The 21742-nt window shown below is 36.1% G+C and overlaps 1 protein-coding gene across 2 annotated transcripts in view; it reads right to left on the minus strand.

The window, feature by feature from the left end:
• TTC21B (tetratricopeptide repeat domain 21B) overlaps positions 1-21742 on the minus strand; it is an 81014-nt gene that overhangs the window by 53942 nt on the left and 5330 nt on the right. For both annotated transcript variants that reach the window (XM_044768773.2, XM_070508037.1), the window contains exons 4-8: positions 19362-19528; positions 16789-16911; positions 8016-8173; positions 3190-3274; positions 2013-2111 (exon numbers count right to left, since the gene is read on the minus strand). In XM_044768773.2, the coding sequence (XP_044624708.2) occupies positions 2013-2111; positions 3190-3274; positions 8016-8173; positions 16789-16911; positions 19362-19528 (632 nt within the window). The remainder of the gene's footprint in view (positions 1-2012; positions 2112-3189; positions 3275-8015; positions 8174-16788; positions 16912-19361; positions 19529-21742) is intronic.

Below are 21742 nucleotides of genomic sequence, written 5' to 3' on the forward strand. Positions count from 1 at the left end.
ATTTAATAACCAAAGAAAAATATAACTTTTCTATTTACTCTCTAGACAGTACAGCAAGAGTTTACAGCCTATCAGAACCAAAATACCCTAACAAGTAGTGCTTTAAAAAACAGCTATCTTGAAAAGTATACTTCCGACGATGTTGTTGCACAGGCATATTTTTCAGAACTCTTTTCTCAAACTGTCTCACAATTATTTTGCAAATCAGGAAAATTATTACTTAAAGGTTATATATATGTATTTTTTTATTGAATCAAAAAGGACAAAGATCTGCTTTCTCCCTAAAGACAAGTGTGCCACCAGTGCGAATATTTTAAAAGATGATGCCTTAGAATCTTCCTGAAGAAAACTTCAAAAATATTTCAAGAAATAGCAGCGCTGTTAGAATAAGTATATAACTTTTGAAGACAACTTTTAAGAGTAACATACTAAACAGTTTGAATGTCTATAAACTAATCAAAATACTTTGGAAATAGGTAAATAAGAAAGGTTAATACCCTCCTTAACTGAAATTTTTATAATATCAGGGATTTTTTTTCCTGTAAATTTCACACAATCTGATAATCTTTGTTTTTAAATAAGAGAATGCCGTTTATTCACGTCATTTAACAATTACTAATCTTTGATGTTTTTCTTTCAACTTTGTATTTACTAAATATTTCACTTACTCAAGTTTACCTTTGTCCTTATTTTTCTTTCTAGTTTAATTAAGTGACTTCTCAGCCCTCTCATTCCAGGTATTGATTTCAAGATTCTGCTACATTTTTCTATTCCAATCCTGATTGTAAATATGGCAAATATTAGGATAATTACATGAGTCACATGTTCAGGTGGCCCGCTGTCACTGGATCTCTTCTTCCCCAGGCCATCATCCTGACTACTCATGCATCATTGCTTTTAGTGTAAGTCTTTAAATGTCAGGTATATCACACTAATCTATGTTCCTCTAAACCAGACAATCTAAAACTGTAGATAATCTAGGCAATTCTGGGTCTCTCAATTGCATTTAATTCCCGGTACTTGTGTCCCAGCAAACTGTGAGACCATACTTAGGATGAGCATCAGTTTGGGGCTGCATCAGACCCTCTTCCGGTTGCTCTAGATTAGAGTTTCTTAAACTGAGATTATTCTCTTGGGTACCCAAGCTCTCCTGGGCACTGTTTTTGTTATATGATTAAAAAAATAATTTTATAAAATTATAACTTATATTGCCACAAAATATCAGCACACATGCTTATAACTGTCTTTACATTTGCTTTGCATCAGCATAAAGCCAAATCCAATTCAAGTATGATGATGGTTTTCTAGTTCAAGTGGTAAAAAAATGGTGGAAGAAATGAGTCTTCACATGATGCATGAAGGCAGCAAGCTAAACTCAAAAGAATCTATGCTATATAATCCAGCACCCTGTTAATACTGGAACAAGAGGTGTTACAGTTTTTTGTTGTTTTATTTTTATTACTTTGTAATAGTTCATTATAAGAAATTGAAATATGATAAAAGTAAAAAAATTGAAAGAAAAAGATTCTGCTGTACTTTTCTATTCCATTTCTGATTATCTTCTTTTTATTGGGTACTTCTAATAAAAACATTTCTTTACTATTATAAAAAAATAAGATACCAACCATTTCCCCCACCAAAATAGTCTATTACACATTTTAAAACTTTTTTCAAATATTTTTTAAAAATATAACAAAAAAAAGAAAAACCCTAGTCATAAATCCTATGCTCTGATGAAAATAAACCACTTTCTCTTTCCTTTGCCTGGAAGGCACTACCTCATCCTTAAAGGCTCAACAAGTGCCACTTCCTCCATGAGGCCTCCATGATGGCTTCTTAGACTTGGAAAGTGTATCCATCTGAACTGCCTTTCTTAGGAACATATCACATATTTAGATACATATTTTATTTTCACTCTAGGCCATATGCTCTTTGGTGCCTCAATCTTTGTGACTTATTTTATATTCCCAACTACAGATAACAGAGCTCATGTATGTAATAGGCTCTCTTACAGTTCTGCTGAAGGCTATTGTGATCTTATAGAAAAGCTGAGCATTCTGTGGTTCCATGGCCTCCAGTGCACTTCCTAAGCTTTCCAGCTTGGTGGCAGCCTACAACAAAAGTATCCATTTTTAAAATAAACCAAGAATAAAAGAACTAATACATGACATACAGACTAATAAATATCATTATTAACATTTAAAGAGGTCTTTGCTTTTACAAATTCTCCCTCTTCCAATGAAATCTTATATGTTGTAAGATGTATTAAAAGTTCTTTTAAAAAGCTCAATAATTATCAACAAAGAATTGAGTTTTTGAATGTGTTTCCTTAATATTTGTTACTGAATGGAAACCTTTGGGTAGGTAAAGATACTCATAATATTGAATTAACTATACATGCCAAGCTCTCTCTCCAATAATTAATTCATGACACACATGAGATATGAATAACATATTTATAAACATTAATATTATATGAGATCAGCCCTTAGATGACCTATACAGCCTGGTTTATATTTAAAATATTCTCTGGAATAGAAAAATCATTAAGGTACTTAGTATAAGTAATTTCAATGCCTGGAAAATTTACTGAAGAGCTGCCCCTACTAAGATTCTTCTAGTATTTACTGAAGTACTTACTAGGTACCATCACATTAACTTGTTTAACTAGATAAAACACAATCCAAATCTACTACTTGTTATAATACTGTTTGACTCAGACTGGATTTGGCATTCCATGATCCAGTACACAGTCAATGTGCTCACGACTAGAGAAGCATGTTCCTCATTGTAAGGTCCAACGGGATTTTATCCTAAGCCCATTTAATTTATGCAAACTCAATTAAATTATAAAAATACTATATTTTGTATATGTATTCTTCCATATCCAGTATCACTGGTTACATGAATCATATACATTATTGCATAGAAGTTTTATATAGAAAACCACATAAACTGTAATAACAATCTAAGGGATTTTCCAAGGGTAATTTTAACTATATAATGTTTTTGCTTTACTAGTTGATTGAAGAAGTTCACCTCTTTGTTAAAATGTATTTCTAGGAATCAACTAAAACCTACCATGAGACACATTCAAAAAAAGCACTCCAAGGCTCTAACGTATGTGCATGTGTGTATGACTGTATCTGTTTTTAATACGGGAAACTTAAAGACTACAGTACAACTTACCTTATCTATATCCCCCTCCCTACACAAATAGTAAAGAGCCAGCATTCTGAGTCCTTCCACATTTTGATTATCTTGAAGCATTAACCTGCAGAAAAACATTTCACTTAATGTTGAAATAAACTTATGTATTTTCTTTTATTTGAGGGCTTGCAAAGTAGGTTTGCTGATCTGACTAGTCCACTGTCAAAATAAGTAATTCTAATTAGTAAAATGGTATCTCCTTTATGAAAATTATCAACCTCATTATTTAAACTACAAAAAACCCTGAGGGGCCAGCCCTGTGGCTTAGCAGTTAAGTTCATGTGCTCCACTTTGGCGGCCTGGGGTTTGCCGGTTTGGATCCCAGGCACAGACCTACGCACTGCTTATCAAGCCATGCTGTGGCAGATGTCCCACATATAAAAGAGAGGAAGACTGGTGGCAGATGTTAGCTCAGGACTAATCTTTCTCAAAAAGAACGAGAAAAAACTCTGAATCCTAATTTTTAGTATGTTTTAAAAAGACTATGAGTAGATTGTACCAATCTGATTAAATCCTCTGGCAATCCTAAATGAAGTATTAGCTAACCATACACAGCAGCATATTAAAAGAATAAGTCACCTTGACCAGACAGATTTATTACAAGAATTCCAGGAATGCAAAGATCAGCTGAATAATAAAAAAAAAAAATCTGTTAACGTAATTCACAACATTAAAATAGATTCCTATGTGGTAAAAACAACTTAGAAAATAGAATGGTAAAATATCCTATTAATAGTAGAACAGCTCCCCCTCCCAAAAAGAAGATATAAACTTAGTAAAAAATATACAAAAGCTATAAAAATTCCTGTAAAACTTTACTCAAGGGCCAAAAGAACTGAACAAACAAGGTAACATACTAGGTTTCTTATCATGAACAGTGTGGTTCACCCAACTATTAGTTCCAAGTTTTTCCACCCTTCCTGAATACATACCTTATGCCATGTAACTGAGCAGCAACTCCTACAAAAGCTGACTTTTACTTTATTTCTCCTTGACTATGGACTGAGACATTTTTCTTATAGTGGCCAGTGGAATGTGCACAGGAGTGGCAGTGTGCCACACCTAAGTTTCAGAGGGGCATCACATATTTCTGTTTGTTCTCTTCCATCTCTGCTGTTACCATGAGGACAGCTTCCTGTGGGTAGCTGCTCCTTTTCGGCTTGAGCCCAGGGAAGAATACCCTAGGGCTGACCAGAGCCCAAAGTGCAATAGGGTGCCATACCCACCCAGCTGGATCTGAAATGTGAAGCTGGGCCCCAGCCAAGCCTGGTCTAGATCAGCCGACCCTAGATAACCCACACAAAAGTGAGAAATGAGTGCTTATTCTCGTCTCCTGAGATCTGTAGTTGTTTGCTATGCACTAATAGCTGCCTGATGATAATAATCATTTAGGGTTAGAAAGAAATTCACCCCAAATAATCTATAGATTTAATGCAATTCAAACCAAAATCTTAGAATGTTTCTTTTTTATTTTTGGTGAGGAAGATTGTCCCTGAGCTAAGATGTGTGCCAATCTTCCCCTACTTTGTTTGTGGGACAGCACTGCAGCATGGCTTGATGAGCAGTGTATAAGTCCACGCTCAGGATCAAAACCTGTGAACCCCAGGCCGTGGAAGCAGAGTACACCCACTTAACCACTATGCCACTAGCCGGCCCCAGGTAATAAGTTAATTGTGACAATCAACTGCAAAAGAAGAGCCAAGGAAATTATCAAAAAAGAAACAATATGATGGAGAACTTGCCATAAAGGTATCAATAAGAAAAAAAAATTGCTTTTAGCATTAAAAAGATGCTCGGTATCAACATGATCAAGGAAATGAAAATAAAAATAAGGTATCGTTCTTACTTTACTGGATTGTTTAAAAAAACCCACACACTGATAACAGCTAGATTTGGTGAGGACAGCAGGAGGGGCATTCAATAGACTATTGATGGAAGTATAACAGTATAACTTCTTAGGAGAACAATTTGGCAGTGTCTATCAAAATCTCACATGTATATACCCGAGGAAGAGACTGTGATGTTTGCTCAGATCCGTTCTCTCTCATCTGCTTGGGAACACGGCTAGCCAACATTACCCAGCCGTCTTTGGAGTTAGATGTGGCCCATATGAGATGAAGCAATATACGCTATTTCTGGGCCTGGGCTTTTAAGAAAAGTGGAATGAGTCCTCCACACTCTCCCCTTCTACCAGGTGGATACCAGTGTCACGAGGTCTTAGGAAACAGCAGAGTTGCAAGATGGAAAGAGCCTAAGCCCTTTAACGACAGTGTGGAGGAGGGCTGCCTGCTCAACTCTAACACTCACCAGAACAGCTACATCTAACAAAAAAAAAAGCTGTTGTATTAAACCATTATATGTTTAGATCTATTTTTATAAGGGCTTAGCCTAACCTAACAAATACAATACACTTTGATTCAGTAATCCCTCGTTTGAGAAACCATCCTCCAGAAATACTCCTCTATGTGTCTAACGGCGTGTGTGTATATGGGTGTGTTCACTGTAATATTCAGACGAATGAAAAACTGGAAACAGCCTAAATGCCTACCAATGGGGAAAGATTAAATAAACTATTTGTAGGCACACTTTATGGAATGGTATTCGTTGTTAATAAATATTTACATATATCCATGTGAATGGATATCCATGAAATACTAAGTTAAAGAAAAATCAAGCTTAAAACTATATAACAAGTCTATTTCTTATTTTACAAACGCCTTCCAAAATATATACACATATTTTTATATGTTATATAGATAACACAAACACACATACATACACACACGATACCTAGAAAAGAAATCTGGAAAAATATAAACATCAAATAGTTACTAGTGCCCAAATTGTGGCCTCCAAATATTATCTCCTACTAAAAGTCATTAGATTGTCCTGGACAATGGCTGATAACTATTTGGGGCAGTAAATACACAAAATGACCCTGGTATATCTTGCCATACGAAACAGCAAGAAAACTATCAAAGACTATTAAATCATGTCCAAAGGACTTAAGAACAAACTTGAAGAGGCTACTAACGGCCAAAGATGAGACAATTTGAACAATTATAATAACCAAAACAGTTAGAAATACTCAAGTTTAATCCATGTCATATAAACAAGAAACCCAAACTATTAATCATTACTATTGGAGGATGCTAGGGAACTTTTCATTTTTTAAAACCTGTAAATGAAAAACACTCAAGCATTTATCCCATTTTCTTATATAATGTATAACACTAGATAACCAATCAGCAGATTTGAAATTTTTCTTTATAGAAATATTTCAGCGAAGAAATGAAGAACGACATAATCATATTGCAATCCTAAACCAAGCACCCAGGTATTGAGCTGCTAATATCACAAAAAGAAGCACAAGCAGAGATTATGTCCCTTTGATGGAAGAACACTTCACTACTTATGAAGAAATTGCCACCAAAAAAAATAAAAATTGAACATGAATCTAATCAAGCCTCTAGATCCACTACCAATTTACAATACAGAGGATAAGCAACATGTTATACGGCATATGGCAGACAATCAATAAAATTTGTATCACAGAGGCGGTGCCGCAGTGGCACAATGGTTGGGTGCTCACGTTCCACTTTGGTGGCCTGGGGTTCGCCGGTTCGGATCCCAGGTACGGACATGGCACCCCTTGGCAAGCCATGCTGTGGCAGGCATCTCACATATAAAATGGAGGAAGATGGGCATGGATGTTAGCTCAGGGCCAGCCTTCCTCAGCCAAAAGAGGAGGATTGGCAGCAAATGTTAGCTCAAGACTAATATTCCTCAAAAAAAAAAAAATCTTATCACAGAAAACAGACAGGATAAAATACTGGTTTCTTTAACTTAAAAAACAGCAAGAAAAAGGGGTTGGGGAGGAAGGGAGAAGAAGAAAGAGTGAGGGAAGGAAGGAGAGGGAACTCTCCAATTCCCACTCTTGAGAAGAAAAACCAAAATCATTATAATGGCTCACAAAACCTTTCATGACCTGGCACCCTGGCTCCCTCCCACCCTTCCAATCTGACTTCACAGCCTAATCATCTTAGTCCTTCCCACTCCTCAAACATGTGACACATATTCTTGCCTCAGGCTCTTCACACTAACTTTTCCTTCTTTCTGCAAAGTCTTCTCCCAGATATCTGCATGGTTTGCTCCCTTTGCTCAAATGCCATCTTCTCTATGAGGCCTTCCCTGACCATCCCATAAAATTGAGCCCCCTCCCTCCACTCCCTATTTCACTTTCCTGTTTTATCTTCTCTCCATAGCACTTATAACTTTCCAGCACACTACAAGATTTCTCATTTGTTCTGCTTATTATATGGTTCCTCTCATTTGAATACAAACTTCACGAGGGCAGGGATATTTGTATGTTTGCACAAAAGAGTGTCTGTCTTAAAACTGGTACTCAGATATTTATGTAAATCAATAAATTCAGTTTGCGGGGTGGGGGGTTTGGTGAGGAAGATTGTCCCTGAGCGAACATCTGAGCCAATCATCTTGTGTTTTGTATGTGGGACACCGCCACAGCATGACTTGATGAGCAGTGCGTAGGTCTGCACCCAGGATCTGAATCCGCAAACCCTGGGCTGCTGAAGTGGAGCACACAAACTTAACCACTACACCACCAGTCCAGCCCCAATAAATACAGTTTTTAAAAACAACACAATATGAAGTTTTCCCTTAATTCTACACTGTTTGTTAAAATCAAATTTGAAAAAATCTTATGATAAAAATATTCACATATCTTTTTTTTCTCAAAATTATAACCAGATCCAAAGGTATTTGTGTTATATTTTTTACTCAACCTCTGTGCTGTCTCAACCGTCTGATCCCAATCCTGTAAGGCTAGTTGAAGTTTCATTTTCTTTACAAAAGCAGGAAGGAAACTTGGAAAGCTCATGATTATCTGGTTCACAGTCTCCAGAGCACCTGAATAATTCTGGCGCATCTCAAGGCACTGTGCCTAATGGGAGAAAGAAATTGACATCAAAACTGCGATCATATATACCAAGGTTCTCACAACAGTTATCCTAAAATAGGTAGAACACGAGTGTTTAACATGTCACATATTTTTGATTTCCGACTTTTCTGTAAGGAACAGTCATCACTTCTATAATGAGAAGAAAAGTTTTATCAAAATAAAATTTTAAAACATCACAGAATGAAAAGATACTTTATATAAGTGATTTTGTTTTAATTCCTCTTTTAAGTACTTGAGAAACATGGTTACAGGATAAAATTATTTTAAAAAGTTTTTGGAAACAACACAACATAAAGAATGTTTCTCTTTAGAACAGAAAAATTACCTTTTTAAAATAAAATATTTCCTGGATATTTGCAAATAGCATCTAAAACAAAGAGATTTTGCATCTTTTAAAAAATTTACTTTCACACTAAAGCAGCTAAGGTTTTAAAGAATAAGCAAAATAAAGTTCAAGCAACTCCCTCTACTTCAACATTGTCACTTCTAGGAATTATCTTAAAAAAATAATTGGATAAGACCACAAAGAAGCATACAGATTATATTTATGGTAGAATTATTTTATAATAGAAAAAATAAAAATAACCCAAAATGTCCACACAAGATATAATTAGACCATATTGATTAAAAAAAAATTTCAGGCGGCTATTAAAAGTGATTATATAGATTTGTGGACCTAAATTTACTGACAGGAAGGGATATCATTTACAATATAATAGTTTGGTTGTCTCTAATGGTGATATGTATGCATGTATGGGAACATCTCAGTTCAAAATAAGTATCCAGTCTCAACAGATGTACAACAGAACAGCAATATATTCCTGAAATCAGTTTGAGATTATATTCCCATATAATTAAAGGAAAGTATGAGAACCACCCAAAGATGTCACTGACTATGTCAAAATAAATCTCTCAATACTTGACCATAATAGCAAAAAGATCAATGTAGGTAATTGTTTTTAATTACATACGACTAAATAGTTGATAATATAAAATAACAAAACCAGAACAGGAGTGATGTCAGCATCATGGCAGAGTGAGCTCTTCCCTTAGACTCTCCCCCTAAGATACAGTGAAAAAGACACTCATAAACTAACAGAGGACAGTCACACAACACAACAGACATCTGAGAGATCTACGCAGCCATACGTCTGAAGGGGGAGGTGCTGGAGCCCCAGGAGGCAGTGGAAGGAGGCAAGGGGATCTTCTCTCCCTCCCCCAACAGCAGTGACCTAGGGCGCAGGACTGCACACGGCTCTGAGAGAAGGGGGGTAAGAGGCTATCCTTTGTGGAATGCCTTTGCTCTCAGAATTGCTTCCCAGCCCACGGGAAAGCTCCATACCAAGGAGGCTAAGCAATCACGGGGATGTCCTCAGCAAGTTGAGCACACTAGGAAAGCAGAGTGCCACTGCAGAGTGGGAGTACCCCCAGGATTGTGCACGTGAAACAGAGTGCCCCTCCCTGCGCCTGGCACACCAGCTTGGGCAGTTGCCCAGAGCAAGGTACCCCGCCAGAGTGCCTGCACACACATACATTTGTAAAGCAGCAGGAGTGAGTGTGCAAACACAAAGGGGCCCAGTCAGTGTAGCTTCCAAAGGACAGGCACAGCTGCCAGGGATTGCGGCAGGCTCAGAATACACAGCTCCTGCCCCTCCTGCCCCCTAGTGGCTGCAGGTGGAATCTGCAACCAGATACTACCACTATGCATAGGCACAAATCCACCCCATCAAGTAGTATGAAGAGGTATATTAATACTCCAGACCAGAAGAAAAACTTTCTGGATGCTTTCTGAGAAGCAGACAGAAATCAATCCTGGAGGCACAGAAATTTATAATCTAAATGACAGAGAATTCAAAATAGCTGTCATAAAAAACCTCAATGAGTTACAAGAAAACTCGACAAGACAGTTCAATGAAATCAGTGATAAAATTAATGAAAAGATGGAATTCTTCACAAAAGAGATTGAAACTATAAAGAAAAACCAATCAGAAATGGTGGAGATGAAAAACACAATGAGAGATACAGAAAAATTTGGAGTCCTTAAATAACAGAGCTCATATTACTGAGGACAGAATTAGCAATTTAGAGGACAGAAATATAGAAATACTTCAGATGGAGAGAGAACTAAGATTAACAAGAAATGAAATTCTCCAAGAAACATCCAACTCAATTACAAAATGCAACATAAGGAGTATAGGTATCCAAGAGGGAGAAGAGAAGGAGAAAGGAGCAGAGAGCTTGTTCAAAGAAATAATAGCTTAGAACTTCCCAAACCTGGGGAAAGAGCTGGAACTACACATAAAAGAAGCTAATAGAACTCCTAACTACATGAATGTAAAAAGACCTTCTCCAAGGCAAATAGTAGTAAAACTGGCAAAAGTCAATGACAAACAAAAAATATTAAGGGCAGCAAGGCAGAAGAAATAACCTATCAGGCTTTCAGCAGATTTCTGAGCAGAAATCTTACAGGCTAGGAGAGTGTGGAATGATATATTCAAAATTCTGAAAGACAAAAACTTTCAGCCAAGAATACTCTATCCAAAAGAGTAGTCTTCAAATATGATGGAGAAATATAAACTTTCCCAGATAAACAAAAGCTGAGGGAGTTCACTGCCACAAGCCCCCCTCCCCAGAAGGAATGATCAAGAAGGACTTCATGCCTGGAAAAAAAAAGGAAAGGGTTTACAAATCCTTGAGCAAGGAGATAATTAGGCAGACAAAATCAGAAAACTGCAGCTCTTTATCAGAACAGGTTAGCACACTTAATAAGAACATTAAGGATAATGGAAAGGAAAACATCAAAATTAACTATAATCACTTCATTTTAACCAGAATCTCACAACACAAAACAGAGTAAGTTGTGACAACAATAACTTAGGGGAGAGGAAAGGGATGTAACCTGCTTAGACTAAGGAAACAAGAGGCTATCAGAAAATGGACTAGCTCATCTATGGGATCTTTTATACAAACTTCATGGTAACCACTAAACAAAAAATGAGAACAGAGACACAAACGATAAATAATGAGAAAACCATCATAGAGAACCATCAAACTGAATTGGCAGTCCGAAATACACAGGATGAGAAACAAGGGAAATACAGAACAACTGGAAAACAAGTGATAAAATGGCAGCATTAAGCCCTCATATATCAATAATCACTCTAAATGTAAATGGATTGAATTTTCCAATCAAATACACAGAGTAGCCAGATGGATTGAAAAACAAGACCCAACAATATGCTCCTTCCAGGAAACACATCTCAGCTCTAAAGATAAACACAAGCTCCGAATGAAGGGATACAAGACGATACTCCAAGCTAATGCCAAACAAAAGAAAGCAGGTGTTGCCATACTTATACCAGAGTAGACTTCGAAGATAAAAAAGTCAATGAGAGACAAAGAGGGGCAGTATATAATGATAAAAGGGACACTCTACCAAGAGGACATACCACTTCTAAATATATATGCACCTAACACAAGAGCACCAACTACATAAAGCAACTATTAGTTGACCTAAAAGGAGATATTAACAGCAACACAATAACAGTAGGGGACCTTAACATCCAACTTACATCAATGGATAGATCATCCAGACAGAAAGTCCACCATTTCAAAAGGAAATAGTAGAATTAAATGAAAAACTAGACCAGATGGACCTAACAGATATATATAGAACATTCCATGCAAAAACAGCAGAATACATATAATCTTCTCAAGTGCTCATGGAACATTCTCAAAGATAGACCAAAGTATGCCTCAAAAAATTTAAGAAGATTGAAATCATATCAAGCATCTTTTCCAACCATAATGCTATGAAACTACAAATCAACTACAAGAAAATACAATGGGAAAGTGACAAATATGTGGACACTAAACAACATGCTACTGAACAACCAATGGATCATTGAAGTAATTAAAGGAGAAATCAGAAAATATCCAGAGACAAATGAAAATGAAACTACACCATACCAACTCATACGGGATGCAGCAAAAGCAGTCCTGAGAGGGAAATCCATAGCAATACAGGCTCATCCTAACAAACAAGAAAAATCTCACATAAGCAATCTTAAACTAGACTTAACAGAACTAGAAAAAGAAGAACAAATAAAGACCTAAGTCAGCAGAAGGAGAAAAATACTAAAAATTAGAGCAGAAATAAATGAAATTGAAATAAGAAAAACTGTAGAAAGGACCAATGAAACAAAGAGCTGGTTCTTTGAGAAGATAAACAAAACTGATAAACCCTCAGCCAGATTCACTAATTAAAAAAGAGAGAGGACACAAATAAAATTAGAAATGAAAGAGGAGAAATTACAACAGATACCACAGAAATACAAAGGATTATAAGAGAATACTATGAAAAACTATATGAAAAACTATATATAGAAGGAATGGATAAATTCTTAGACTCATACAACCTCCCAAAACTGAATCAAAAAGAAATAGAGAATCTGAATAGACAACCACAAATAAAGACATTGAAACAGTAATCAAAAACCTTCCCCCCAAAAAAAGTCCAGGACCAGACAGCTTCTCAGGAGAAGTCTACCAAACATTCAAAGACTGAGTACCTATCCTTCTCAAACTATTTCAAAAAATTGAAGATGACAGAACACTTCCTAACACATTTTATGAGGCCAGCATCAGCCTGATCCCAATGCCAGACAAGTACAACACAAAGAAGAAAAATTACACACCAATATCACTGATGAACATAAATGCAAAAATCCTCAACAAAATATTGGCAAACCAAACACATTAAAAGAATCATACGCCACGATCAAGTCGGATTTATACCAGGAACACAGGGATAGTTAAAAATCCACAAATCAATCAATGTGATACTCCACATTAATAAAATAAGGAATAAAAACCACAGGATCATCTCAATAGATGCAGACAAAGCATTTGACAAATGCAACATCCATTTATGATAAAAAGTCTCAATAAAACTGACAGAGAAGGAAAGCACCTCAACATAATAAAGGCCATATGTGACAAACCCACAGACAACATCATACTCAATGGGGAAGAACCGAAAGCCATCCCTCTGAAAACAAGACAAGGGTGCCCACTCTCGCCACTCCTATTCACCATAGTACTGAAAGTTCTGGCCAGAGTAATTAGGCAAGAAAAACAAGTAAGAGGAAAATTGGCAATGAAGAAGTGACACTCCCACTGTTTACAGACAACATGATTTTATATACAGAAAACCCTAAGGAATCTATCAGAAAACTATTAGAAATAATCAACAGCTACAGCAAAGTTGCAGGGTACAAAATCAGCTTAGAAAAATCAGTTGCATTTCTGTACTCTAATAATGAACTAACAGAAAGAGAACTCAAGAATACAATCTCATTTATAATCACAACAAAAAGAATAAAATATCTAGGAATAAATTTAACCAAGAAGGTGAAAGACTTATACAATGAAAACTATAAGACATTATTGAAAGAAATTGATGATGACATAAAGAAATTCCATGTACATGGATTAGAAGAATAAATATAATTAAAATGTCCATACTACCTAGAGCAATCTACAGATGTAATGTAATCCCAATCAGAATCCCAGGGACATTCTTCACAGAAATAGAACAAAGAATCCTAAAATTCATATGGGGCAAGAAAAAATCCCAAATAGCTAAAGCAATCCCTAGATTAAAAAAACAAAGCTGGAGGCATTCCACAATTCCTGACTTCAAAATATACTACAAAGCTATAGTAATCGAAACAGCATGGTACTGGTACAAAAACAGACACACAGATCAGTGGAACAGAATTGAGAGCCCAGAAATAAAACCACACATCTACAGACAGCTAATCTTCGACAAAGGAGATAAGAACATACAATGGAGAGAGGAAAGTCTCTTCCATAAATGGTGCTGGGAAAACTGGACAGCCAAAGATAGCAAAAGAATGAAAGTAGACCATTATCCTTTGCTATTCACAAAAATCAACTCAAAATGCTTAAGACTTGAAGGTAAGATGTGAAACCATAAAACTCCTACAAGAAAATATAGGCAGTACACTCTTTGACATCAGTCGTAGAAGGATCTTTTCGAATACCACATGTACTTGGGCAAGGGAAACAAAAGAAAAAATAAACAAATGGGACTTCATCAAAGGAAAGAGCTTCTGCAAGGCAAAGAAAATCAGGAACAAAACGAAAAGACAATCCACCAACTGGGAGAAAATATTTGCAAATAATATATCTGACAAGGGATTAATCTCCAAAATATGTTAAGAATTCATACAATTCAACAACAAAAAAACAAACAAACAGATAAAAAAATAGGCAGATGATATGAACACACATTTTTCCAAAGAAGATATACAGACAGCCAACAGGCACATGAAAATATGTTCAACATCACTAATCACTAGGGAAATGCAAATCAAAACTACAATGAGATATCACCTTACACCTGTTAGAATGGCTGTAACTACCAAAACTGAAAACAACAAATGCTGGAGAGGATGTGGAGAAAAGGGAACACTGCTGGTGGGAATGCAAACTGGTGCAGCCACTGTGGAAAACGCTATGGAGATTTCTCAAAAAATTAAAAATAGAAATACCATACAACCCAGCTATCCTACTACTGGGTATTTATCCAAAAAACTTGAAATCAACAATTCAAAGTGACTTATGCATCCTTATGTTCATTGCAGCATTATTCACAGCAGCCAAGACGTGGAAGCAACCCAAGTGCTCACTGCCTGATGAATGGATAAAGAGGATATGGTATATATATATAAAATGGAATACTACTCAACCATAGAAAAGACAAAATTGACCTATTTGCAACAACATGGATGGACTTTGAGGGTATTATGTTAAGTGAAATAAGCCAGACAGAGAAAGACAAACGTCATGTGATTTCACTCACATGCAACAGATAAAAAAATACATGGACAAAGAGAACAGATTAGCGGTTACCAGAGGGGTCGGGGGTGGGGAGGTGGGCATAAGGGGTAAAGAGGTGCATGTATATATTGTGACTGACAAATAATAATGTACAAGTGAAATTTCACAATGTTATAAACTATTATGACCTCAATTAAAAAAAAAATCATGCTAAAAGACATTACATGTGTCCCCACCTAATACTTCCATAGCCCACCTCCCATATGAATGCACCACACCAAAGTAAGCAAAACTAAATTTGCTATGTATCTGGTTCATATCATTCCTAGCTGGAATTAGACTAATGTAACCTTCCTGTTGAATTAACTGAAAAATAAATACTTAATTGGAATGGCTATATGAGAAAAAGAATTTACACCAACCTTAAGTATAGGAGGAAAAAGGTAAATCCCTCTTAAGCTGCTTACATTAACACCTTAAATAGCCCTATCTTACAAGATTATCAATTAGCTTTTCTTTAAGGAATAGAGAGGTGTGAAATGATCAAGAAAAACTTTTTTTAAAAACTTGCTAAATGCTCGATTCCTTTAGCCGCACCAGTAGGTAAAACTGGAGTCCAATCAGCCTGAATATTAGACCGACTGGTGGCAAAAATCTGAACAAGCTCACTAGCCACAGAAATCGACAAGGGTGATACGGAGACATTAACAACAGCCAAGACACTATTTCTCTCTTTCTTTTTTTTTTAGTCTCCCCAAATTACTGCTTATCTAATACACTTTTTCTAACATATAAATTTAATTTCTTTTTGCTGAATCGAAAATTTTTTTTAAAATGTTTAAAGAGTTTTAGAAGGCATCAAAGAAAGGAAAGGATCCAAATTAAATATTTCCAGCCACCAATGATTTCTAATGTCTCTGTCAATTGCTCATGCCTCATAACGTAGGTCGGATTGTGTTATTTCTCTTTTCATTGGGTGCCTATCTATCTGATTCAAAGTAAAAGCCCAAGGCTTTGCAGAATCAGCCCTGCCTCTCCTCATCCCCCCATGCCCACCTTCTTTCCCTCTAGCCTTCACTTCTTTCTCTTCTTCATTCTGCCTTAGTCTCCTAGACTCCCTGCAATGCCTCGAACATGGCTTAAGGTATCTGAATTTATATCCTCTACTTGTATGGCCTTCCCCCTGGGAAAGGCTTTAACCCTCATCTCCCATAAGGCTTTGCTCTAACATCACTTCCTCTGACCGTATTACTTAAAATTACAAGTTCCTATCCCAGTTCTACTTCTCTCCCTTTCCCTGATTTATTTTCCCAATGTACCTATCACTTTCTAATATACTATACAATTCATTTATTTTGTTTATTGTCTGTCTCCACCAGTAGAATACAAGCTCCATAGAAGCAAGAGATTTCATCTTGCTCAGGCATCCCTAGTATCTAGAGCGATGCCCTGAACATATTAGACATACAAGAAATGTTTGCTGTGTAAGTAGCATACAAAACGACGACGACGACAACGACACCTACCCAGGATTAAGGAATTTGACATGGAATACATTTCTTTAGTTTACTGTTCCTTGTCTGACACAAATGAAAGACCCTCCTACAGATAAGAATTGATAAAAGTAACATGAAACTTAATATCTTTTTTGAGTACTTAGTTTCATCGGGTTTCAAATATATTATAAATAAATTTGAAAACATAATTGATTTACCCTAACTCCAACTTACCTTACCCAGTAGAGCAAAAATGTCATTTCCATCTTGTAATCCTTCTTCAAAATACCTTAGTGCTTTTTTAGTATAGGGTTCTTTTCCTCTTGTAATATCAAGCCATGCTCTCAAAACCTGTCCCTGTAAAACAAATAACTCTAATCATACCTCCATTTCTTTAGAAATGAAATAAATGTTGATGAAGGAGGAAAATCTAATGTCATTGTTTTTTTTGCAATTAGTAATAAAAAATATTTTATCAAATAATGTTCTGAACAATAAAACTCTGTGCAGTAAAATAACTTTCAAACCCTTGCCAGCCTAGAGTCTTGGGAACTATAGTTTATTATGAATTTCAGCCTCTAAGATCACTACTTGCTCAATATTAAGAAGCTTGTCAAATATTCCATTAACGCTAACTAACCACAACTCTTATCTGAGACTTTGCTGGTAAATTACTATTAATAATTGTTAAACACGTAATTAAAAATATAAGTAAGAATTTGCTACCTCTTTTTGGGCAAAGAGACCAAATGAACTAAGACGGAAAGACAGAAGTGGCTTGCTTCATACACATTAAAAATTGAGATAATTTGGCAACTATCTCCATAATCTCTGGGGCTAGTCCAGTAAATTTCAAGTGAACAGATAAATGGGCTCAGAAATTAAAAACTGAAGAAGTCATGTATGTTTACCTTCAGAAATGTTAGTGAGTCAATGGGCCACAAGGTTTACAGGATTGGAAATAAGATGGATACAGGTTGATTATTTTTCTTTTTCTTTTTTTTTTAAAGATTGGCACCTGAGCTAACAACTGCTGCCAATCTTCTTGGGTTTTTTTTCCTTTTCTGCTTTTTCTCCCCAAATCCCCCCAGTACATAGTTGTATATCTTAGTTGTGGGTCCTTCTAGCTGTGGCATGTGGGACAGCACCTCAATGTGGTCTGACTAGCAGTGCCATGTCCACACCCAGGATCCAAACCAGAGAAATCCTGGGCCGCCAAAGAGGAGAGCACAAACTTAACCACTTGGCCACGGGGCTAGCCCGATTATTTTCCTTTTTAACGTCAGATAAAAAACTGTAAAACCCACTCTTCTATCAAAAAAGTTCTAGGATAATTCATAAATTTACAAATCTTTAACTAAGATGATATTTACCCCCTGTATTTCACCTGAAAAGACAGATAAGAATACTACAACAATGCTATTTCTACTCACTAGATCAGGCTCCCTACTTGAACTGTTTCAACTATTGTCTCTGTGGATGATTCCCAAACTTTATTTCCAGTCCAGTACTTCTAAACTTTTTCTTCTTTTTCCAAAAGTTCATCTCCTATCTCCAACTCACTATTCTGTGAGGGCCTGAAATACAGCATGTTTTAAGCCAAATATATCACCTCCCTCCAGGACTACCTTCTCAGCCCAACATATTTTCTATTCATGTCAACTGGTCTCTGAATTGTCCAAGCTTAAAGCTTCAGAGACATCCTGATATCTGACACCTCCATACCTTCCCCCCACTCTTTCTAGTCAGCTGACAAGTCTTGTGGGTATTTAATAACTCTCAAACTCATAGCCACTGTACAGTATTTTAGTGTAGGCCCTCAAAACCTTCTGCCAGAAAGTACTACCATTTTTTGGTTGCATTTTAGCTTCTCCCCAGGTCAGTTCATCTTATAAACCATCGTTAAATGAATCTTCTGAATTTGCACTCTAATAATATCGCTACCATAACTAAAAATCTTCAATAACCTCTCAATACCCTCAAATTAGATACAAATCTTTGTACCTAGCCATTATAATCCTTCAATTTGCCCCACTCCACCTTTCCAAGCCTTTCTTCCAACCTCTTCATCTATGTAGCCTGTGTTCCCGTCAAATGTGAGCTTCTCACCATACCCAGACCCAACACGGCTCCTTGTTTTGCTCATTTCCTTTATTTCCCACCTTGGGAGTCTCTACTTCCCTTTTCCATAATCTTTACCCATGGAAATGGGAGCCATCCTTTAGGTTTTAGCTCAAATGCTACTACCTTCAAGAAATTCTTCCTCATCCTCCTAACATTTATAAATGTGATCACTCCTTAAGTATTTAAAATAGTGCCTAGCACAAAGTAAGTGAGCAAGAAATTGTCAACTATTATTTTCCTGCACACTGTCATCACACCTCTCTCATACCATTTGCAAACTTTCTGACAATAGTAGCTGTGTAAGTGCTCTATGCTACAACCAGATGATCCATTCATGACAGCAAAGAGGACATATTCCTTATCTTTGTATTATTAACAGTGCAAATAATGGTGTCATCTATCTAGAGCAGTTCAATAAAGATAACCACAGGGAAGGAAGGAAAGAGACAAGGAAGGAAGGGAGGGAAGGAACCAGGAAGCGATCTTTCCAAGAGTTAATAAACAGTATAAAAATAAGCGACCTCAGAGAATCACAATTTTACAAAATAAAATATTAAAATAAAGCTGTTATTTATAAAGTGAGACTAGAGGTGGCAATAACAAAGATTTAAATAGCAGATATTATTGAATATATAAATAAGTTTCCTTTAATGTTACTATTTCAAAACAAGAAAACCAGCTACCTCTTTACTACCATTTGACATTTTGATCATTCTGTCAATATATTCTCTCGCCTTATCATGGTGACCAACATGCCATAAAAATAAGCCTGCGTGGTACAAAGCTTTTGGTCCAGCTCCTTTACGTTGCTCCTTCACTTTGGCATCTGACTCCAGAATAGCTTCTCTATCTGGGAGAGCAAAAAGACACTAAATGAAAACTAAATTCTAGATCAAGTGTTTATAAAATGTCAGAGGATTAACAGAACAGAGACTATATTTCTTTTCTCTGTATCAGCACTGTCAAACAGAAATAAACCACAAGCCACATATGTAATTTAAAATTTCCTAGTAGCCACATCAAAGTAAAAAGAAACAAGTAAAATTAATTCTAATAATACATTTTATTTAACCCAATATATCCAAATTATCATTTCAACACAAAATTGACATGAAAATTATTAATGAGATACTCTTTTTTTTCCTTCTTACTAAATCTTGAAAATCTGGTATGTATTTTACACAAAGCACATCTCAATTACATACTAAATTTTCTTCAGAAACACTTGATCTGTACTTAGAGTTCATAAATTTATAGTTGAAAAAGCAGATTCATATACTTGTTGTTCCAAACACAACTTGTTTTCTAATAACTGAGTCAACAATGTTTTAAATTTAAAAGTAAATTAATTATAATTAAATTAACTTTAAAATTCAGTTCCTCAAACTAGACACATTTCAAGTGCTCAACAGCCACTTCTGGTTAACAACCACCATAATGCACACTACAGCTCTACAGTTTACGTTATTTCCAAGACATAAAGGCTATATATGCAAGTTTTTTTAATAATAAGACCCGAAAAATTACTAATGATTCTAATATGACACAATTATTAGGGACAGATTCTGGACTAGAACTCAAATTACCTGACTCCCTAATATAATTTTAAAGTATATAAACATGTCAGACTACTGTCACAAGCCAGTGAAAAGCTAGTACAATTACTGTTACTTACATAGGCTAATACTGACTCCTCAATAGTCCCCTTAAACAGATGGCCTACTTCTAATAACTCTAATCACTTCTATTAAAATCTGTTATATATGAGTATGTGCTGGGACACAAATGTCAGATCTAAATCCTGGATCAAATCAGAATCAGGATCAGTTATGCAATAAGGAAGAAGAAATGTTGAAGTTGAAGGCCGTGATTCTAATAGACTTTACCTTTCGGGAAATGCTCCGAGGTGTGTGACTCTTTCTTTTAACTCTAACGTACAAATATAAATTTAAATGTGGAATTACCAGGGTGCAACTTTATGAGTTTAGGAAACAGAATTGTTTCTGGAGGGCTACAGACTGCTTGGCAAGAAGATCCCTTCTGCCCCGCCCCCAACAACCCACTTGAACACCTTTAGAAATTCTCCTAAGTAGTCATGATACAGAAACAGACTGTATCAGGGTAGGAGCAGTCACTGTACCTTCCTGCCCAGATTTCTGTCAAGTCCCTAATGGGGCGTCAGTTAACTATGACACTGTGAACAAAGCTGGGTCTCGTCAGATATCAGCCCAAGTTCTTACTGCATCACAGCCCTTTTATAATCAGGGCTTACATCAGCATTCAGGAAGAATGTACACTAACAACCTAGGCCTTTCCTAGGCAATACTGTCAGACATCCGGGCCCCTCCTGAACTCAAGTTCACTGAGCATCATCTATTGTAGAAAGTAGAGTCAATACTCAGGTGTCTCTAAACAATATGTCTACCTCCATCTTTTTAGCGTCCTGGAAATCACATTTCCCAACAGAACCAACACTGTTGAGAATAACCAATTAAATGAAAATTTCACTCTAGAAAGAAAATATTTTGTACTAATTGCATTTGTTTTCAGACTTACTGACTACAGCTCTCCCATGCAAATTCTCTACTCCAGCTAAACACACTCTTGCTTGAGCATAGAGAAAGGGGATCCACAGAAGTGTCTAATCCTGAACCACTTCCATGTATTTGCCCATCAATTTCTTCTCTTTGACAATGACGCTTTATATTCAAATCCCGGCCGTTCTTCAAAAACTAGATAAAGTCCCCATCTTCCTCAAAGACTTCCTAGCCTATTCCTATGGATCAATATCACATACCATTTTCAATTAATTATGGGCTCATTTGTTTTATTTCTTATCATTTTACTTAGTAGTAACATTAGAATTTAATCTTTGTGGTTTTTACATTTTGTTTTCTCACCTAGATTACAACTTTGATGTCACAAATCACTTCTTAGAATTCTTTTATATCTTCTAACAGTATCTGACACCGTCCCTCACAGAAAGCATCTAGTTGTTAGATTTGTTTACTTGCTAAACATATTAATGTTTTAAATAACTTTTTATTGATATGTGCATATGGAG

Source organism: Equus asinus, chromosome 4 (assembly GCF_041296235.1).
Source record: "Equus asinus isolate D_3611 breed Donkey chromosome 4, EquAss-T2T_v2, whole genome shotgun sequence".
In the NCBI taxonomy this organism is placed as follows: domain Eukaryota; kingdom Metazoa; phylum Chordata; class Mammalia; order Perissodactyla; family Equidae; genus Equus; species Equus asinus.